Source organism: Eurytemora carolleeae, unplaced genomic scaffold, assembly GCF_000591075.1.
Source record: "Eurytemora carolleeae unplaced genomic scaffold, Eaff_2.0 scaffold12, whole genome shotgun sequence".
Taxonomy (NCBI): Eukaryota; Metazoa; Arthropoda; class Copepoda; order Calanoida; family Temoridae; genus Eurytemora; species Eurytemora carolleeae.
Window position 1 is genome coordinate 721839 of NW_019396142.1, and position 22153 is coordinate 743991.

The following is a 22153-nucleotide window of genomic DNA, read 5'->3' on the forward strand; positions in this document are numbered from 1 at the left end:
AAATTTCAGTTTAGATTAAACTAAAATAAATTTCTCCCAAAGGCTTAGTCATCAATCCTGGGCATAGATCACTATTCAAATGAAATCCAGAATTTAAGTTTAAGTAAATATCAGCTTGGTTTCCGAGGGAAACACTCTTAAGATGTTTAATTTAGGTACAGAGTGTCCCACGAAACATGACAGTTGGTGAATCGTATTGAATGTCTTCTTCCATATACTGTATTAGATATTAAAGATTTTTCCTGTTTATTTAAAAATCTGATGGAAATTGCAGTGCCACGTTGAAGAGTCAAGATGGCCAACAACCCTGATGTTTAGATGTATGAACGCAGGGTTAGGCAACAGAGATTCTTACAAAACAGCAGATTTAATCTCACAAGATGGTGGGAGAGTTAAAATAGGAGACTGCAATAATGAATTTCGTTTGCTAATCACGTGCAAACAAATGGAACGTCACAGACAAGGGATCAGTATTAGGGCAGAACAGTCCATTCAGTCCTTCTTAGAGCAACGCGCCCAAGGGAAAGATGAACTTCAAGACTTCAAGCAGTTCGAAGATGGATCTGGTCGATAGAGGCTTGATTTAGACATACTTTTAGACAAGTTCTTCCTGGAACGGTCTAGTGTGGTCTGAAGGCTGGTCAGTAGAACCACTCAACCCCGCCAATAGATAAATTAATCAATTCTAAATTATCTTGTCACGTCCAGGGAATATTCTGATTCATTTTAGTTATGAAACTTCAAATTTAAAATTCTAGTTCACATTAAATATTCAAAATCTAATTCTAATTCACTAATTCTATCAAATCTACTCTAGTGTGTAATCGAATTCTAATTCACTAATTCTATCAAATCTACTCTAGTGTGTAATCTAATTCTAATTCACTAATTCTATCAAATCTACTCTAGTGTGTAATCGAATTCTAGTTCACATTAAATTTTCAAAATCTAATTCTAATTCACTAAATCTACTCTAGTGTGTAATCGAATTTCAATCAAATTCAGCAAGCTGCGCTAATTTCTTGCCAACTAATTTTTATCCACAACACGATCATTATTCTAGCTTATATATAAAACCAATTAATTTCTAGAATACCTTTCTTAACATTCATTATTTTTCCTTCTCTGCTATATATATTCCCTAGGAATGTGTAGCAGAAAAAAACCATTAGGGAGCTGCCCTTCATTAATATTTAACATAAAATTGGCCCCTATGAATGAAAGAAATCTAAAAATGGTTGCACAGCTCAAACTTGGTCGTGTTGTCGGAATCATAACGCTTAACATTAAAAATTAATCATTAACATGATTTATAACAAATGTCGAAATAAATTCAGATCCAGGCTGAAAACCCATTTCACAATCGAGACTTGAAACTCCAGGCTGAAGAATGGAGCCAAGCTTTCCCTTTAACTCCTGATTTGATTTGATTTTTGTGTATTTTGTTATATTTACCTGGGAGAACTTTCTATCGCAGAACTGACAGCTGAATGGTTTCTCCCCTGTATGACATCTCATATGTCTCTGTAGAATTAAAGATTTTTAAACATTCTAATTTTATTAAATTTTGTTGAGATAATTTAGATAAAGAATAATTATTATATTAATTACTCTAACTTTCAAGCTTGATCCAAAATATCGTATTTTAAAAACAAGATGCAGTTACAAGTACAGGGTAACCCACAAAGGATGAGACTTTTACGACGACCTGGAACTCTTTCAATATAGCAATATGAAGGTTAAATTTGGTATTAAATATAGTCCTGTAATCATATCTCAAATAAATTTTCAATAAAAAGAAATAACTTTAAAGTAGCGAGATAGAAAGACATAATGATTTTTTACAGTCGTATCTAAAGTCTCCACCTTTGTGAGTATCCCTGAACATACTCTGTAATTCGGCTTTAAACATTTTCAGTAAATAAAATTTAATCGTCAGATGTTAAATTTGTTTATGTATTGTTTATGCATCCTTTAATGTTTCTTCTCACCCTTAATTCAGGAATATTTCTTGCTTTAACACTAGTGCAGGCGGAACCCATTAAAAATATATGATGCCTTCACGCAAAAACGTGTACTGTAACTCCATTTGTACAAGCTATAAATTGAACATGTTTTAGACCGAAAGAATTAAGCACATATTTTATTAACTATACCATGTAAATGCCACTTACCGTTAAGCATGAAGATTTAAAGAAACCCTTCCCGCATTCTACGCAAACATGAGTTCTCTCGTTGTTATGCTGCTTTCTGTGAAGTATTGCTGAGTCCCTGTTGTTAAACTGACGTCCACAGTCAGCACACTACATAGTACAATATAATAGTACAGCTGTATACTGTACACTAAATAGTGTACAGTGAGTATACTGTACACTAAATAGTGTACAGTGAGTATACTGTACACTAAATAGTGTACAGTGAGTATACTGTACACTAAATAGTGTACAGGGGGTGGTATACTGTAAACTAAATAGATTACAGGGGGGATACTGTACAGAAAATAGTGTACAGGGGGTATACTGTACACTAATTAGTGTACAGGGGGTATACTGTGCAGTAAATAGTGTAAAGGAGGTAAACTGTACACTGAATAGTGTATTATAATTCAGTACAATATTATAGTAAAGCATTATGTACACTTTCAAGTGTACTAAACTACAGTACAACATCTTAGTAAAGGAAGGTATACTTTACACTTTTAAGTGTACTAAACTACTGTAAAATATCATAGGAAAGGGAAGCCTACTGTACATTATCTGGTGTACCACAGTACAGTACAATATCATAGCAAATGCGGGTATAGTATACACTGTACAATGTAAACTATCTAGTGTACCAAACGACAGTACAACAATATCATAGTTAAGTCGGGTAAACTGTACAGTGTACTACAGTTGTACACTATCTTGTGTACCACAATACACTTAAACGATATGATAGTATAGGCGAGTATAATGTACAGTGTGCACTACGCACTATCTTGTGTACCACACTACAGTACAACAATGTAATAATGAAGGGGATACAAAAGGCATTATTAACTCTATAAAGATAATAGAAAAAGAAGTTAAACCTTATGAATTTTGCCCATCCCATGAGAGGACATATGCTGCTTGAGATCTGAGGTGGTTGCGAATGATTTCTCACAGAACTGACACTGCCACGGTTTACTCTGAACAAACATAATCTTAAAACCATTCTTGGTCTCATCATTTATATATTTATCGACGCTGCCGGAAGGGTTATTATGTCGGCAAAGATAAATAGGAATAAAAAAACACTTAAATCTAAAGTAGTAGAGATTTACTAGCTGGGGAACCCAGCTTTGCATGGAAATTTAAAGTCATTCTACTCAACTTAGAATTGTCAAACCAAGCTATAGGCCATTCCTGTGGACTGCATAAATTGTGAGATGATTAAAGAGTTTAAATACTGGATAATGGTTTCAGGGATACTTTTTCCGATGTAAATGAAAAGAACCGAGAAGAAATAATTTGGAAAAAACTATTACCTTATTATGAACTCTATCTATGTGAACTCTCATATTATATCCTCGCATGAACTTCTTGTCACAATGAGGACAAGATATAGAAGCAACAGCTCCAGTTTTAGATCCTACAGACTGGTTTAGATCCTGGTGTGTAGGAACCCTGGATACTCCCTGCTGTCTGTAGATCTGAGGGGAGTTTACAACAACCATGGAGTCCATCGAGGTATTCGAGGTCTTTATCTGGGTGTACTGGGTCTGTGTCGTGTACTCAGCATCACTTTCATCAGATATATCCTGGAAACAAAATTAGATTGTCACATTGTCTCAGCAAAACTTCTTGTAAGAATATCTAACCCTAGTTTTGTCCCCTAGCAGTAAATTTTTAATGAGCTTGTCGATCTCTAAATAATATTACTCAGCCCTTGAAAAGATACATTGCAAAGAACCAAGTTTTTGCAAAAAAAACTCTGACTTTTAATCTCTCTATCTTTGAAACCCATTGCCAGCCGTAGACCTTAGATATTTGAAACTATAAATTCTGTTAGATCAAATAATCGAAGTTTAAAATATAAAAGGTTTAATGCATCCGGTTGCAAAGATATAGGGATTAGAACATTTGAGTTTACGGCAAATAGTCAATTTCTTTATGTTTTTTGTGACCAAATCAATATGTTTTGAAACAAGCCAATAAAGTGGTCTTCAGTGACAAAAAAGCGTGTTTTGAAAATTTAAAGTCATGAAGTTGGTTTGAGAAAAAAATAATGCGGACAGTAATGTATCTGACCTGAAGATTAAGCGAAGCATTCTCCTTTACAATAATATTGTTTGTGATTGGTTCAGATTGAGCAATTATCTCCCCGATACAAGGTTCCTCACCACTATAAAATAAATACTTCTGTCAACTTATCCTTTCAAAACAATTTTAGAAAAAAGATTTTAAGAAAGATTGAATCAATATGTCAAGGATTGAAAATGAACGTTCACTCTGCAGGAGGATTAATTAGATGAGATAAATGGGTTTAAGTGGAGGATTAGCTGAGATATATAAGGTTAGTTTAAGGGTTAGTATAGGATATATCAGGTTGAATCCAGGATTAAAAAAGGTAAACGAGGTTGAGTAAATAGTTAGATGAGACATGAGGTTAAGTGAAGGATTAGAAAAAACATGCGAGGTTGAATCAAGGAATTAAAAAAAATACGAGATTGAGTGAAGGGTTAGATGAGAAGTATGAGGTTAAGTGAAGGGTTAGATGAGAAGTATGAGGTTGAGTGAAGGGTTAGATGAGAAGTATGAGGTTGAGTGAAGGATCAGATAAGTTTAAGATGCTATATGAGTTATATGAGATCAATAAAGTTGAGTGTAGGGAGAGATGAGTTAATTAAGATTGAGAGTAAAATTATATGAAACCGATTGATTGAATGGAGGATTAGATGAGATATACAAGGTTGAGAGGAAGATTAAATGAGATATTTAAGGTTAAGTGGAGGCTGAGATGGGATATATGAGGTTGAGAGGAAGATTAAATGAGATATTTAAGGTTAAGTGGAGGCTGAGATGGGATATATGAGGTTGAGAGGAAGATTAAATGAGATATTTAAGGTTAAGTGGAGGATGAGATGGGATATATGAGGTTGAGAGGAAGATTAAATGAGATATTAAAGGTTTAGTGGAGGATGAGATGGGATATATGAGGTTGAGAGGAAGATTAAATGAGATATTAAAGGTTTAGTGGAGGATGAGATGGGATATATGAGGTTGAGAGGAAGATTAAATGTGATATTAAAGGTTTAGTGGAGGATGATGGGATATATGAGGTTGAGAGGAAGATTAAATGAGATATTAAAGGTTAAGTGGAGGATTAGATGGGATATATGAGGTTGAGAGGAAGATTAAATGAGATATTTAAGGTTAAGTGGAAGATTAGAGGGGATATATGACGTTGAGAGGAAGATTAAATGAGATATTTAAGGTTAGGTGGAGGATTAGATGGGATACATGAGGTTGAGATGATGATGTTAATGATGGTGGAGTGATGGTTAGATTAGATAGATATTTAAGGAACTAGATAAGATTAAACAAATTAAATGAAGAATTATTCCTATTGTATATCTGAGGAACTATGTAGAAGGTTTGCTCTGAGAAATCCATTTGTTTTCTTGCTCCAGGAGTAGGAACAGTCTTCTTTGCTACAATCTAATTACAAGATATCTTTCAAAACTGTTTATAATTCTTAAACTTTTTATTAATAACTAGCTGATGTGTCAGGCGTTGCCCGGGTTTTTCATAGTTAATCCCGCCTTTTACCCGCGTTTGGTCATGATTTTAGCTAAATTCTCGGGCATTGTCCGCGGAGTTTCAAAAAGTTCCAAAATTTATTTAGCCTATGTCACCCCTAGGATACCCGGGATACTAATTTTTCTAATCTAACTCATAATATATATTTATATGTCAGCTATAGCTGGCAAACGAAAGGACCGATTAGTTGAATTTTTTTAGGGAACCCAGGCGTAAGCTGGGGGTATCATAGGCTAAATAAACACAGTCATTTCAGCTAGTAGATAATATTTAAAGAAATGTTTACCTGTTGGTTAACAATTATCTCCTTTTCTGGAGATTTAGATGAGAAAAGATCACCCAGCTGGGCCAAATCTACTGTTCGGATATCTTAACAAGCAACTTTGAAGTCAGGTAAAATATTTCACTTTATATGTAGATTGTTTCAATAAAATCGTTTATGTCTTATCTAATTAGCATTGTTTGACGGAATTCCCATTTATAAAATAAAAATCAAATTTTAATGTACATTAGTAGGATACCTTTGGTTTTCTTGGGTGAAGTATTTTCTTTAGTTTCCTCCACCTCAGATTCATCATCTGTAAGACGGAGAACTATATCCTGTCTCCGAACCTCTTCCCTCTCTCTTTTCTCTCTCTCCTGCTGAAGAGACCGGAGTTTTCTCTCCCTCTCCTTCTCCTTCTTCTTTTTCTTCTTTTCCTTCTTTCTCTTAACCCGTTCCGCCTCCCGGTCGTCATCGTTCTCATAACGTTCCTTCTCTGTATCAATCGTTAGTTCTTCCTCATAGATCGGAGCCCCATCAGCATCAAAATCAATGTCATCGGGGTCATCCCGTACCTCATACCTGGACCGTTTATTAGGAGCGAGAACTCTTGAGATTAATCTTCTCTTCTTCTCCGCTAGTTCATTTACGGTCATTTCGTCCGCGCTGCTAGCTCCAACCTCGGAGTCCGGTGCAGGACTCTGAGCTAGGTTTGATCTGCGTGGGTTCTGAATCCCAACTATCTGAATATTCTTGGTTTCAAGCTTTTTCTCCGACCTTTGATTGTATCGGGCGTAGTTAATAAGTTTACCAGTCACTGGGATATTTGGATCTGTTCCTAAAAATATAAAAATTAAGAAGATGATTTTTCCCATTTTATTCTTATCATTTGTGAATGAAACACTACCTATGCTAATATATTCTAGATTCTTTGGATCTCCGAGATCCTCTTGTGTACCCTTAATAGCAGCATCTGGTCTCCCACCGGAGGTTGTAACGAGTTTACCAAACATCCTTCTCTTCTTAGTGACTGGGTTGTTAGTATCCTGGTTCCTAGGATCCACTAGGCTACTGGGATTATAGTGTAGAGGATCTTTCTCCTACCACACACAACACTTTATTAGACCATTACAACAATAAGGATTGGGAGGCAATCAGTAGCGGCTTAATGTGGGGGGGGGGACGCCCCCTGGAAAATTTGTGGACGTCCCCCCCCCCGGAAAAATGGAGAGCTGGCAACTTCTAACCTTTTAATTTTGATTTCCAAGAATAGATTTAAAACAAAATTTTGTCTGCAGCGCCAATTAACAAAAATTAATATTTTGTATAAATATATATGAAAATACAATTTTTTAACATAATTTCCCCCTCCAACAGTCAGCTTGTCTTGGTTTTAACAAAAATAATTCGATTATTTCCTCTCCTTGGAAAATATCGCAAGCCGACCCTTGAGGCGCTATTTTAAAAAAAATCATGTTTATTGGAACTGTATTCTCATTGTTTGGAACTGTATTCTCATTGTTTGGAACTGTATTCTCATTGTTTGGAACTGTATTCTCATTGTTTGGAACTGTATTGAATATAAATAAAGTTAGCTTCCTTGTCCAGGAACTTTGCAGTGATCTCATCAGTTTTCTCTTGAGCTTCCTAAATAATCAACAAAATGGTAAACAATTTAAGAACCTTTAAAGAACGGATTAAAGCATAGAACTTGTTACAAAATGAGCCGTCTAATAAAATATGTCAAATTTATTTTATCAGAAAATCCTACCTTGAGATGATAATCTATATCGTTGAGGAGATTGAAACAAATTCTACAAACACTCTCCTCTCTCATCACGGTTTCATTCAGAATCCGGGACAGTATATCGGAGATTATAGTACTGAAATCAAGAGAGACATTATAGAACTGAAACCAGGAGAGAGATTATATTACTGTAACCAGGAGAGAGATTAGTGTACTGAAACCAGGAAAGAGATTAGAGTACTGAAACCAGGAAAGAGATTAGAGTACTGAAACCAGGAGAGATTAGAGTACTGAAACCAGGAGAGATTAGTGTACAGAACTATAAGAACTATAAGAAAAGAAATCTGAAACCAGGAGAGGGATTAGTGTATTGAAACCAGGAAAGAGATTAGTGTACCGAAACCAGAAGAGAGATTAGTTTACCGAAACCAGAAGAGAGATTAGTTTACCGAAACCAGAAGAGAGATTAGTGCATGAAACCAGAAGAGTGATTATAGTACCGAAACCAGGAGAGATTATAGTACCGAAACCAGGAGAACTTATAGTACTGAAACCAGGAGAGATTATAGTACTGAAACCAGGAGAGAGATTAGTGTACTGAAACCAGGAGAGATTGGTGTACTTCACCAAAAGAGAGATTTTAGTACTGAAACCAGAAGAGATAAGTGCTCAGAAACAAGAGAAATGTTCAAAAAAGATTTTTATTTCTAGTTTAATAAAAATCCAAACATAACGTAATCAGTTTATGATCTACAAAGTAAGTTTCCTCAGTAAAATCGACCTTGAGTGTTCCACAGTGTTACTCACTGAAACAAGCTTCTCCATTTTCTCCTGGGATCCAACCTCGGATCTGTTCCCTCGTCCCAACTTTACTCCACAGATAAAACATATCTCAAGATCCATCTTGGATCTGCAATATAAACACTTAAAACGGGATGAGGAGCAGTACATGAAGAACAAAAATTTTACTTCCTCTCTGCAGATCAGATAAGAAAGATTAGCTTTTATTTCAAAACGATAGTTAAGAGTTATTTCAATTATATTTGTGCAAAACATTTATGATAACTGTTGTGTTTCTAGAATGAGTTTTTTCCAGATAGGACGGGTTTGAAACACAGCCGCGTGTCTAGGAATACACATACATCACGTTCCAAAACTAGTTTCTTCAGATCAAGTTCTGGATGATGTTGAATATCTCCATGAACCCCTAGATGTGAGGAACATGAAAGTTGACTACGTACTCCAGGTTGGTTCTCTGAACACTGATTGCAAAAGGATCTGTCGGATGGAAAGTGAAGGCAACAAGTCGCCGAGCCTTAACAATAACATTTTATAGGGGGTAGGGGAATACAAGATAAGTGATATTCATGCCCCCCCCCCCCCTCGCATGTATTGTATACAGTTAACATTATCTTAAAATTGAGTTCAAAGCGGGGCATTTAGTAATCTACACTTATACTTGTCTGATAAATCTTTGAAAAGTGGCACTCTAATAATTTGTCGTGAATAGTCCCATCAAGCATGGCATTTTTTCTCAAATTGAATAAAAAAAGAAAAATGAAAAATTACCTGAGGTGGTGGGTTTCTGCCTTGAACTCCAGCATAGATTTTAAACTTGAGTAAACCGGACTCACGTCCATAGAACCTACACACACAAGAAACTTGTTAAAATGTATCAAAATCCAGATATAAAATCAAATAACCCTCCGGGTTCCATATTTGTAGTTATCATCCTACCTAATAGGATGCTCTCCACAAGCCTTGGGTCTCTCCATTACAGAAACCCATTTCTCGTCATAAGAGAATAGACTGAGATCTAGAAGAGGCGAGGGTGAGTAACTCTGAGCTGAGATCGGTAGTTGAGCAAGAACACGCTTACGGGCTTCACTTGGTCCTCCGTTCTTAATAAGGAATAACCCGATAAGGCTTAAAGGGACTGTAGACGTAATTTCAAGTGACCCTCCTTCAAAAGGGAAACGTCTGACAATTCCTTCTTTTTCTACTACTGTATAAATGCGTAAGTCAGTTTTAGTATGGAAAAAGAAGGATAACTTAATATGTTTTACTCAGCTAAGGTTTAAAAAGGATACCCCTCTACCTGAAAGGTGAGCGAATTGAAGTAGTTTTAATATAAGCTTTTTTAAAAATAAAAATAGGATTGAAAATATTAAAAAAAAATATCATTGCATTACTTTCATTGTTGAAATCCCAATTTTTATGCCGAACACAATATGTACCCCCTCAACTGTTGTTTGAGTGATGCAGTATTTTAACAAAATATTTTCTTTGCGTATTCAAGGTTTAGAAAAGAACTTGCAAGAACAATATAATTGTTACAATAAAAAAAACATTGAAAACCTTAACAAATGTCATTAAAAAAAATTATCAGACATGTTCTAACGGAGGATTTTTAACTACCTTGGCACTAATAATAGTCTGCTTGAATCTCTGCTGAATAAGGTTTGCAAAAACATTATTACTGGGACTGGATGTATAACGGGAATCACTGTTTAAACTTGAATTTCGAAAATCGTCGCAAAACTTTTCAAAGATTTCGAGAAGTTTCTCCGAAGTATTCTCGTAGACGGCGAGAACCTCGGTAGAGTTGATGTTGTACACCACGAAGAAGGATTGCTGAGAGTTTGGTTCATAACTCCTAAAAAAATATAATTATTCATCAGCCCGTTTTTAGGTTAATAACTGTTCTTTACGCATTAGAATGTTCAGTCCATGGCTCTGTTTACCTAAGCGTCACAACGTCCTCGCTTGCGTATTTGATAAGAAGATGTTCCTCGTCCAGCAGCTGCATCTTCCACATACGCAACCAACGAATCTGAACAGAATTCAGGTTTGGACATCAGCCGAATACCAGAGATTCTATATAAAGACGGCCCTTTGGCGCATTCAATCTGTCCAGGTTCAAAATTAAATCTTGCCGAACAAACAGAAAATTGAGGAAGAAAAAATTAAAAAATCCCAAAACCATTTCGACCGCATATCAATTATGGATTACATTTACTCTTTTAAGTGTTTACTTGATTACAAACCCAGGAGGCCAATCAAAACACGAAGAATGATGAGTAAATGACGTTTTTAGTTTAAGCGTAAATAAGATTCGAACGAATCGCTTGTTGGTGCAAAATGTCCATTGTCCATAGAGGAAATGAGGTGATAGAGCGAATAGCAAATAGTCATAGAGCCAATGGATAAATAGTAGATGTTGTAGCACCGTTTGAAAAAATAATATTTGTACGAGACCTGTTCAAAGTATTTATAAAAGTTTCTGATCTCGAATGGATTTTCATCAATGTTTGAGAGAGAAGCAGCTCTCCTGTACAGGAATACAAGTATCCTATGCTTCAAGGAGTTGATGGTTGTCTCCTTGAAGGGTCGATAAACTGCTCTGCCCGGCAGGCTGGACTGTACATCTCCGGTCAGTTGTCCTGCACAGTACAACGAACTAATTATAATTAAATAATGGTGAGCCATTGAAATCTTGTTTAAATGAAAGAAGATCTAGGACAGGGCAAGATTATTAATACAAAAATAATTCTAAAATATTACACAACCTTTTTATACATAAACTTTATTACTAATTCATCAGAACCGCTGCACTTTAATTGCCAGAAATAAAAGGTAAAAAAAATGAAGTTTTCGGAAAACCTGCACATTTTATTTTAGTTTCACAAGAGAAGCCCTTTCTTATAGAGAAAAAAACTAACCTGCGAGTATCATCTCATCATCGTCGTAGCAGTGTCGACCTATCTCCCGAACCTTGATGAGGGTTCCGTCCTGCTCCAGTTGGAAGATATGTATCGTCTGATGCTGGATAGATAACACAGACAGAGTTTTCTTGTACAGATAGATTCCTACAAATAATGTTCCTTAATTAAAATTAGAATTCCGATTTAACAAAAAAAAATAAAATGTCTGAATCTCAAGGCAATACTTTTGGGACAATTAAATTTGTTTTATAAATCGTCGGTAACGTTGAAATAGCAAGAATTCAAACCGCATGAGAATAATTAAGATACTTTTTAAAAATAAAGTCACAGCCAGCACTCAAAAGCTTTTGATCCAAAATGATAATTATTAATTATTAACCTTGATTGTGAGAAAGCACTATTTTATCAGTTTTGAATGTAGTTTTATCTGCTAGTCTCCCCTGTTCTATATCCACTACGTGTAGTGTATAATCCTCTAGTTGATTTCTAGGATTCGGACTCACAGATTCATTGTTCTATAGATGCGTTCATATTTATCAAGTGCTAGAAATATTTACATTAGCGTTGTACACACTGTACACTGTACAGTATACAGCTAAATAGTACATGTATTTAAAATTAGTACATTTAAATTATTTTAACGGTCAGCCATGCCAGTAATAATCGCGTTCTTTAGGGGGTTTTTCGGTTTATTATTCGTTAAAAAATAAAAATTTTTGTTAAAGCATTATTTTAACAACTTTTGGTCTCGAGATGGGAAATAATGAATAGCTGAACTACTTATCAAAAGTAAGGCATTAAGTTAACCAAGCAGGGGTGTATATTTTCTCGAAAAATTATTTATCTTCCCCCGTTTTTGAAAATTATTTTTAACCCAGAAGTTATTTATGCTTTTTATGGTTTTATTCGCTGAATTGGAGAAAATAAATGATTTTTAAGCAAAATCAATTAATTTTCGGGTAAAAAGTATCAAAAGAATTTTCAAAATTGTCTTTTGATGTACAATTTCTCATTTACCCCCAAAATATCAAAAATCACCCCCCAGCTGGGGTAATACTAAAAAATATAATAAATACACTCCTGTACCTAGTTCCAATACTATTTCTTGCTATGAAATTAAAACAACCTGGGGTCAGTTAAAAAGAAAAATATGAGAAAAGAGATGAATATTAACGATCCTGATACATAGAGAAGAATGGAGGATGAGGATCCTCTGGGATAAAGGCCGCGGAACCTATGATCACGAACCGTCCGTCCTCGGAGAAGAGAGAACACTCCCGGTTCAACTGTTCGTTACAGGGGGATACAGATACAGTGTAGAGCAGTTTAAAAAACCGGTTGAAAACACAGTTTCGTATCCTGGAGAAAATGCTATCATGTATATTCTAGTATGTTAAGAAAATTATAACAAATGTTCAAATATTTTTAGAACTTGTCAAACCTGTTATTCTGAGTGGTTTGTTCATTAGTTAAATATTCTCCGTCTAGACCTTGAAGAAGGTCGGATGCAGCTCCAGGTCCTTGGAAAGCATAAACTTCCAAAGAGGTCTGATCAGCACTGAACAACAAATGTTGATCTAATTAATAGTAGCTAAAAGGACTTCTCAAATCGTGAGTTAATAAAGGGACTATAGATGATAAAAGAAAAAACAGAGGGATTATAAGAAAATAAAGAGTATAATAACTTATACTACAGAGCGTCCCATATCACATTAGATTATCTTCAAGCTTTAATAAACACATCATACTCAAAAAACCTAGCATTTTCTTCAAGAACATTTTTATACGGGCCTTATTAAATTTTTCAAAATGATTCATTCTTCTTAAATTTTCTGATTAGTCCCGAAAATTGTAATTTAGACCCATTAACGATCTAATATGATCTGGGATACCCTGTAGCTTAGGAACCCAGCTTTGCCTTGGAGTTTTCCCTAAAAGTCAACCCACTCCACTTAAGTAAAACAAACAGAGATTACTTCATATAACGTAGTAATCTCTGTTTGTCTGTCCGAAGTAATTCCTGAACCCCTAGACCGATTTGTCTTAAATTTTGATTGGAGAACTCAGGAAAACCACGAGAATGTTTTTAGTCTAGCTTAAAAAATTCTAAGTTGTCTAAGTTGACGTTTGTAAGATCTACGGATCTTTTCTTAAATCTTGATGTTCAGGTTGAATCCAGAAACCAGTGATCTAAAGAAGCACATGAAGATCTACTTATCTAATTCTATACTTGTTCCTCCTGTATACACATATATAAATATTTAATCAAGCTTTATCTGAGATCTTATTTGAGTTTAATTAAATTTTACTCTAAATGTATTATCCTGACTTAAAGTTTTATATTCTCAAGCCTAAATGTATTTATATAGAAACAAACCTGAATGCAATAAACTTCTTTCCGTCCGGAGTAAATTTCCTGAGGAAGCAAGGAGGTTTTTCCACATTAACCAGAGTAAAGTTGGGATAAACATTTGTATAAAATCCTCGTCCCGTACTCATCTCCCTTCTCCTGTACCTGCACCCGTACAGCTGTCTAGTGTTCAGGCGCAGTACTATGTTCTGAGGAGGAATCACGCGAGGGGCTGAAAACAGACAACTTTTTAATATCTTATTTTAGCATGAAAATCAAAGAGATAAAATAATCACGGTTTAGAATGTACCTAGAGTATCCGTCATGTTGTAGAGCTGTTCTTAGTTGAACCCGGGGTACGGAGTCAGGTTTAATCCGTTCCGGAGTTTCCTCTTCAGGGTCACGTTTCTCCAGGGACTAGGAAGAAAAAGGAATATGATCAGATATATATTGAAAATTTCTCAAAAATCTTCATTTATTTAAAAGCTTTAAGTGTCAAATAAAATGTTCTGTCAATTAACCTTACTTAACAAGCCATAATACTCTGAAAGATCTAAGACCGTAAAGAGTTTAGTTAAAAAATTCGCAGATTTTTAAGTTTTTGTTCGTGAATTTTTGATATGTTGGTCCTTTCAGTGAGAATATGAATCGATTTAAAATATCATTTTATCCATTTATATGCAAAGATTTTGATAAAAATTCCATTAAGTAGCTTGGGACTTAGAGCTCAAAAATAGATGTGAGTAAATGTGAGACAAAAATTTACCCAAAATGGCAGAAATCTAAACTTGACGGTTTATACTCTTTGAAGATTAGTATTTTAAATGATAACAAAAAACTATTTAAAAAAATATAAAAACCTTAGCAATGAGATGGTTTGCCCAAGCTATATCCTCTTCCCAGAGCTCTGTCTCCTCCGGGTTCAAGTGCAGAGCAATCTTGAAGTTACGGAGAGCTAGACGAACTTCTCCGAGTCCTAGTTGAGCTCTACCTAGAGTCTGGTATCCAACCCACCAGGTTCTCTAACATAACAAAGATTAAAATAACGTTAATAAAAAAATTATCTATCAATAAATCAAATATTGTGATCGATAATTGATCGCATCGTCAACTGATAACAATTTACAAATCAAAATTGCACTGCAAATTCCAATATTTAGTCAGCAGTGATATAAAATCGCCCCGCCCATCACACACCCCTTTTGAAAACCTTTATTTTCTAAAGATGTTAGGTATGCAAGTATCATTTACTCTCAGACAAATTTCCATTGATTCTAATGATTAAATGACATTCCTTTTAAAAAAATAACAAATTATTTTTATTATTTATTATTATTTTTAAAAGGGGCGGGATTAAATAAAAATTGTTGCATGACAAAAAACCAGATTTTTAAAAAGGAATGAGTTTTTTTCCGCAGAATTTCGGAACTAAACTAATTTTGGAAGTATCAAACGGGTGAAAAAATTTGGCTTTTGATGTCAAATTTTTTATTTTTTTTTTCCACCGGGGGATTCTTGAAAATTTACACCCTTGGACGACTTTGAAGTTGAATTGTTTAGTAAAATAGAAATACTATCTGCATAATATGTAAACTGAGCTGAATATCACAAGATCCATCTTAAAACAATAAACGAATTCAATGAAAACGTAACAACTTTAATAACTTTTGTTTTATTATCAATTTTGGGCAGTGAAAACGAACTTTTCTTTTTCTAACCTAAATTTCTAACTTACAAAAAAATTATTTTTCTTAAGATTATATAGTTTCCACCAATAATTTAACAATGAAAAACTGACCTCTGCAGCCACAGTTTTCTCCGCGAATTCTATTGCAGGAATCCACTCATGAACCTTCACAGAAATATGGCTCAATATTACTCGTACACTATTGAAAACTAAATCTAAAAATAAATGACAAAAAATATATAAAACCTGTATTAAAGCTTGAGCTTTCATCTCCAGGAGCGGAGCATCTTCAGAATTAATCTGCAACGCTTCGTCCCACCTGAAAATTTTCTCTAAAATTGAAAGCTAGCGTATAAGTGCATGACCCTCCATGCATAGATATTAGATAGCAATGCACGATTTACATCGGTACTATTAAAACTTTAATCTGATCAAAAATGTAAATAATAATGTCGTTTATCTTACTCATAAAGTGCTCACTTATGTAAATTTCTGTAAAAGTTAAAAAAACATGAATTATTAATTCTTACTTGATCGGACAAAGCTTTTGAGGAATTGCCATCTTTACATGGAGGGTCACATGAAACTAAGAATACCGTCCCTTATTAGGCTATAAGTATTATTATATCTATGTACGAACACAGTGGTCCCGCTAGTATTAAACCAACCTGGATATAGCTTCCCAGAACCGTCCCTGCTCAGCAAGTAAACTTCCTTCCTGCTTTAACCTTGACAAATTGTTCAAATAAACTCCGTCTCTAAAAAGACTATAAATAAAGTTGAATTACCTGTCGAATCTGATCTTGTTGTCCTCCAGAGCCTCAACTTTTCTCTTCTTTGCCTCGACAATCCAGTCAAAATCTGGATCCAACTCAGGCTCTAAAATCTGCTCGGATTCATGAAACGCACTCTCTAGGGAGTTGGAAACCGTTAGATTAAATAAATTGATAATCGTTAATATCATAATATAAAATTGATTCTCTTCCATCCGAAACTTGTCATTGCATTGTCACATCAAACTGAAATTAACCTCACCTCAAAAAATTTTAATTTTGTTTCAGGTAAAGTTATTTAAAAAATAAGATTCTACGCATTGTTTGGAGACGCTACGCAGCCATTCTTTAACTTTGCGCAATGCCGACAAGTTTGTTAAATCTTACACTTAGCCTGCGGTTGCGGGTTGATAATATTATTATTTATAAATTTCTCACTTGCTATGACAGTGATTAATTTCATGTGATAAACGACTGCTTAACTTTCCAATTTTGGAGAGTGAAAGATTATAACCAAACTCACTATTTTGAATTAGTTTCTCAATTTTCGAAATTCCATACATTTTCATGAGCCTACTCTATACCTGTATTTGCCAAGAGTAAAATCCTTTGAAAATTGCAGTATGCAATAATAAGCATCTGCTGGATGCAGTACTTGCATCAACAAACTATAGTTAACCATTTAATTTTGTAACTTTAAAAATATGTGAAAAAACGTCCAGGCTCATTTTTCTCTGTTGTGGAGTATCGTTTACTGCTTAGTGGAAGCACGGTAATGTATTGAAGAGGCTCTCAGGGTCTGGGAATTCTGGGAGGCTCATGGCGGGCAGGATGTTCCACCCTCTTGCCACAACTAATTACCCAAACTTTTTCTTTTCATCGTGGAGCGACCTGTTCAGGATTAACACACTTGTTCGTTCTTGTCCTTCTGAACCTGAAAATATTACACAGAATAGGGGTAAGGGGCCCAGAAATTAGACCTTTCAAATATCAAAGTTTCAGCGAAAGTACCAAAATATTTTCAGAAAAACCAGTCTATATAATTACGACCTTTTTATGTACTTACAGGGTGTCCCACGAAACATGACAGTTGGTGAATAGATTAAAAAATGTCTTCTTCCATAATTTGTTATAAAGCTGTTTGATATAAGAGAATAACAAAAAATATTATTTACAGCAGGCATATTATTGTAAATATGATTTTAAATTTAGATTTTAGTAAAAGATTTTTTTAACAAAATAAACTGCAAAAAGTCTATATAAATCAATACAGTATGGAAGAAGACATTAAAAGCTATTCACCAACTGTCATGTTTCGTGGGACACCATGTATATGGAAAAATTGAAGCTCTTACATATTTATAAACTAGTCACAATTTAATCAAAATTTCTACTATAAATTTAAATTTAAACGGAACTAATTAAGTTTGCCTCAAAAAGCTGATTTAATTTTAAGCGCTACCACAAAACATGAGATTTTTATTTGATCTTGTTTTAAAACTTAACCTAACCTTCAGATCGTGGCCCATTATTAATTTTAAGTAAGCTTTTCGACACCAAACTCTGATCTAATAGGATACGAATGAATTTTTATTTATATGAATTACAAAGTGCTTTGTTCCATTTATCATCTTTTAGCATGTTCCTTGAACCGGTCTACGGCAGCATCGTCATGTGCTCGCCCTTTCAGCAGTTTCTGCGCAGGTTCGTCATTTTCAGTCATAACTACAGTGTTAGGACGAGCTCCTTGTTTAACTGCAGGACGTTCTCTTTCCTTCTCTCGTCCTCTAGTCGTAGATTCTTCCCGTTCAAATCTAAAAATTAAATTTACAAAATATATTGAAATTTCAACAATTAAGTTTACACATATGTAAAATAAAATCAAAATCGATTGATCTATGACATTTTTAACTGATTTAATTAATCTTTCTTTATTTAATCCTTTAGCTCATGATTTGCCGAGTAAAAAACATGCAAACGAAAACATACAACAATTAACATAAAAAAATCTTTAAAAAAGGTAGAAGAGAAACAGATTTTCTAAATTCTATTTCTGTGCAACCCCAATGTCTTAGACCTTAATTATAATTCTGTTAGATCTAATAATTTTGAAGTTTGAAATATCAAAAGTTTACAACAACGCCCAACAGGTTTTAAACATATGGGGATTTTATAAATTTGAGTTAGGAGCAAAAACTCAGTTCCTTTTAAGTATCTTTAAATCTCATTAAAATCCGGAAAAGTACTACCAGTGCTGAGAAAAAACTACCTGTCATGCTGTCCAAAGCTTGGACCCGGTTTTGTAACTTTTGAAACTCCTCCGGTCATCTTCGCGTCCTCGATCAATTTCCGCTTTGCCTTCTCCGTCCTCTCAATATTTTGTATTTTAGATTCAATACCCAGATCCACTTCCGGTATACCACTCAACATTTGGGCAGACAACATTTGCTGGTCTTTCTTAAACGTTGATTTCCTAAAATAGATAAAATCATATCTTATTTTTGGTACGTTTCCATATATTTATGATTCCCTGCAACTGAGAACTTATTTTTTTCTTTGCCAAATCATTTAATAAGCTATTAAAAGACTATAGAAGGTAAAAGACTTAATTTCACCTTTGGATTGTCATCTATACATATACTTTGCTTGTCTGGGTGTCTGTTTGTTTGTTTATATCCAATAAACGTCAAAACGACTGAACCGATTGGGCCCAAATTTTTTGTGGTACCTCGCTTGACCCCGGGGATGATCGAATTCTAAAAAATTTGCTTCTAACGAAATTTTATCTTTGAAAATGTTGAAAATCCACGATTTTTTTGTTTTGTTTTACAATGTAGATTTACAAGGAGAACATGTTCAGATTTAAACTAGAAGATGGACGCGAAGCGCCCTAAAAACCTTGTCTAAATATATACTTTGCTTGTCTGTTTGTCTGTCAGTCTTTATCCAATAAAAGTCAAATCAGCTGAACCGATTGGGCCTTGTGTGGGACCTTATGTGAACCCTGGGAAGGTTTTTGAATGATCAAAATTTCAATTTTTTTTTTATAAAATCCGCAAACTTTTTTTTGTTTTTGTTTTACAATGTATACAAGGAGAAAATGTTCACAATTGCCCTGAAAGCCTAGTTTGGTATATTTCTTATAACTTTGATTAATTGTGCTCTTTTCTATTAGCTGTTTGATGTCCTAGACGTCTTCACTTTGAATGTGTGAAACAACATTTAAAGGTCAAAATCAAATTTCTTGTTAGCTTTGATATAATCTTTAACACAAAAAAGCAAATTCTAAATTTTGAAAGTTGATTTATCCCTTCTTTGCTCGACTCTGTCACAGTGTGCACTGTGCAGTGTCTTCTGTCTAGCTACCTGAGATGTTCTGGTAGTGAGAGAAGAGCGGCGTCTTCCGGGGAGAGATACTGAGGTCCTTTATTATTCTCCTCCTCCCTCACACCTTTCCTCTTCTCCATCTCCATCTCGATGAACTTCCTCATCTCGTCATCCTCGTCCCGGATATGGGTTTCCTTGGAGAACTGCGTTCCAACCTCGTAAGCACTCTCCTCCGTCTGTTTGTACCCTGAACAGACAACATTATCTTTAAATTCGGAAATGATATATATTTGTAAATTAGTTACTTCTGTCCCTTATCTTTTAATCGTTCAAGATATGGTAGGTAACATGTTTTTTATCAACCTTAATTTAAAAAGAGGGGCATATATTTTGAAGAATTACTAATTTTAAAAGATTTAAGGGACAAGTGTGCAACATTTTTCGCCCTTGTTGACACTTTACAACCATATATTTAAGTTAATTTCGCCCACTTACTAACAAACTTATTATTCCCTCATCAGCCAAAAAAAAATATCCCTTTAGGGAAATATATTTTTTTAGATAAGGAGGGGGAATAGTCTTTCCACAAAATATACACCCCTGATTGAAAGTTCCCGTCCCGTGCTACAAATTACAAAAGATTCTTTAGTAAGCACAGTTACTATCGAGCCAAGATTTGCTTAACTTAAGATAGAAAAACGAAGATTTCTCTATCGTTATTGTGATCTGTTAATGGCAATCTTAAATCTAAGTCACTTACAAATTTTGTCAATCCCCATTTGAGGCTTAACATTCAAATAAAATTATAAACAAATAATTATTTATTAAATAAAAACTTATGAACTTGAAATTAATTATCTTAAAAATTCATAAAATTAAAATAATGATAATTTCTGCATTACTTGTACCTTTCATATTTTTCATATCCACTAAACCACCAGATTTGATCTTAAATGGATCATCACAGATTTCTTCTTCGATCTTTGAGATCTTTTTACCAGATACCAGGGTGATCACGTTGGTACCAGCAGTTCGTTTTCTAAACAAATAAATGTAAACATACTTGCAAGTATGAAGATTGAAGGATATATACAAGATTTTTTCCCTGGAAGTGCTAAACCGTTCTTTTAAGTCCACATAGCCCTTTTAAACAATAAATAATAAATCTACGACGCGAAAGTAACGAAAAATATGTAAATTAAAATTTTTCCTTCCAAATAAAATATTTTTAGATTTTACCATTCTATGGAATGTTCTGAATTGTTTTCAAACCTTCTTGTAATGAAGAAAAATTGAAAGAATTTTTTTAAAGTGAAGATTAAAAATATTGACCTTAATTTCTGCAATTCTCTAGTTTTTTCATATTCCTCCTTGTTATATTCAACTTCTTCATCGGACGATGATTCTCTTCTCCTAACTTGTCTTTTCTTGGATGATTTAAACATTATTTTTACTTCTTCACTCATTCTCATGCACAACCAGATATCCTATTTGTAAATAAATATATTTTTTTTATATAAATTTATAAAGTCTAAATACATTATTATTATTTAATAAAGAATTTAAAGGTTAGATAACAATTAAACAAATGATCTTCGATGGTTATAAACAGTAATTTTTAGTTTGAATAAAAACAGTTTTAAAAAATTGGGTATATTCCTAGAGAACGAACGGCTTCTATATTTACTATTTCATCAGAACTAACGATAAATCCTGTAGACCTACGCATTCTTATTAAATGCGTGTTCAATTTACACAATAAAGATATAAAGAAGTGTTTCTTGTTTTGACGGTCTATTAGTAATTACGGTTTTAATGTTTTGAATAATATCTTTGGTTTGGTCGTAATCCAGAAGACGATAATTGAGAAAATAATGCGGTTGCGGGTTAATGTTATATGACTCTTGATAAGGGNCCCCCCCCTACACAAATGCTCTCGTAAGCCCCTGCTCCTTTCTTTTCTACTCCTTCTGTTCTCTTCTTATTATTCCTCTTCTCTTCTCCTTTTCTTCTCGTCTCTTTTCCTTTTCTTCTCCTTTCTTCTCTACACCTTCTATTATCTTCTCCTTTTCTTCTCTTATCCTTCTCTCCCCTATTTCCTCTATATATCCTACTCTTCTCCCCAGGCCCATAACCAGGATTTTACCCCCAAGGGGGTGCAAAGTAAGGTGTTGTAGTATTGGCCCAGGATAACCGAGTAAAACATAGTGAATGCGGGGGGGGCAGAGCCCCCTTGCATATAACATTTTCAGAATTGAGATATGAAAACGAGTAATTTTAGCTTGAATTATATGTTTTTCGGTTATTTTCTAATTTGTCAACAACACTCGTAATTTGAGCTTGAACTTAATGTTACAGTGAAAATTCGATTTTCCCTGAATTTGATGTTTTGTATGGTTCAAGGAAATTTTTCATAATTCGGTTTTGAGCTAATATTTTACGATATTGGAAGACAGCAAATGTTGATAATTTTGATTTTACTACTCACGTTTACTG

At 34.3% G+C, this 22153-nt stretch overlaps 3 protein-coding genes across 3 annotated transcripts; all 3 read right to left on the minus strand.

Moving 5' to 3' along the window:
* Positions 1-1278: 1278 nt before the first annotated feature.
* On the minus strand, positions 1279-8875 carry LOC111696195 (uncharacterized). Its single transcript, XM_023465742.1, has 12 exons — positions 8577-8875; positions 7820-7931; positions 7645-7695; positions 6956-7145; positions 6308-6886; positions 6073-6155; positions 5590-5684; positions 4275-4368; positions 3512-3784; positions 3074-3172; positions 2175-2303; positions 1279-1524 (listed from the first exon to the last, which is right to left on the minus strand). The coding sequence occupies exons 1-12, from the start codon at positions 8849-8851 to the stop codon at positions 1294-1296; spliced, it is 2211 nt and encodes a 736-aa protein (XP_023321510.1). The 5' UTR covers positions 8852-8875; the 3' UTR covers positions 1279-1293.
* On the minus strand, positions 8705-16528 carry LOC111696194 (DET1 homolog). The gene is made up of 17 exons (XM_023465741.1): positions 16346-16528; positions 16226-16285; positions 15804-15876; positions 15669-15722; positions 14731-14892; positions 14181-14287; positions 13898-14116; positions 12962-13078; positions 12699-12879; positions 11900-12035; positions 11518-11664; positions 11054-11238; positions 10540-10628; positions 10214-10451; positions 9533-9696; positions 9365-9440; positions 8705-9110 (listed from the first exon to the last, which is right to left on the minus strand). The coding sequence occupies exons 1-17, from the start codon at positions 16519-16521 to the stop codon at positions 9003-9005; spliced, it is 2292 nt and encodes a 763-aa protein (XP_023321509.1). The 5' UTR covers positions 16522-16528; the 3' UTR covers positions 8705-9002.
* Positions 16529-17902: 1374 nt separating this feature from the next.
* On the minus strand, positions 17903-21461 carry LOC111696242 (telomere length and silencing protein 1 homolog). Its single transcript, XM_023465795.1, has 6 exons — positions 21317-21461; positions 20990-21144; positions 20566-20696; positions 19697-19904; positions 18600-18803; positions 17903-18144 (listed from the first exon to the last, which is right to left on the minus strand). The coding sequence occupies exons 2-6, from the start codon at positions 21127-21129 to the stop codon at positions 17958-17960; spliced, it is 870 nt and encodes a 289-aa protein (XP_023321563.1). The 5' UTR covers positions 21130-21144; positions 21317-21461; the 3' UTR covers positions 17903-17957.
* Positions 21462-22153: the final 692 nt, after the last annotated feature.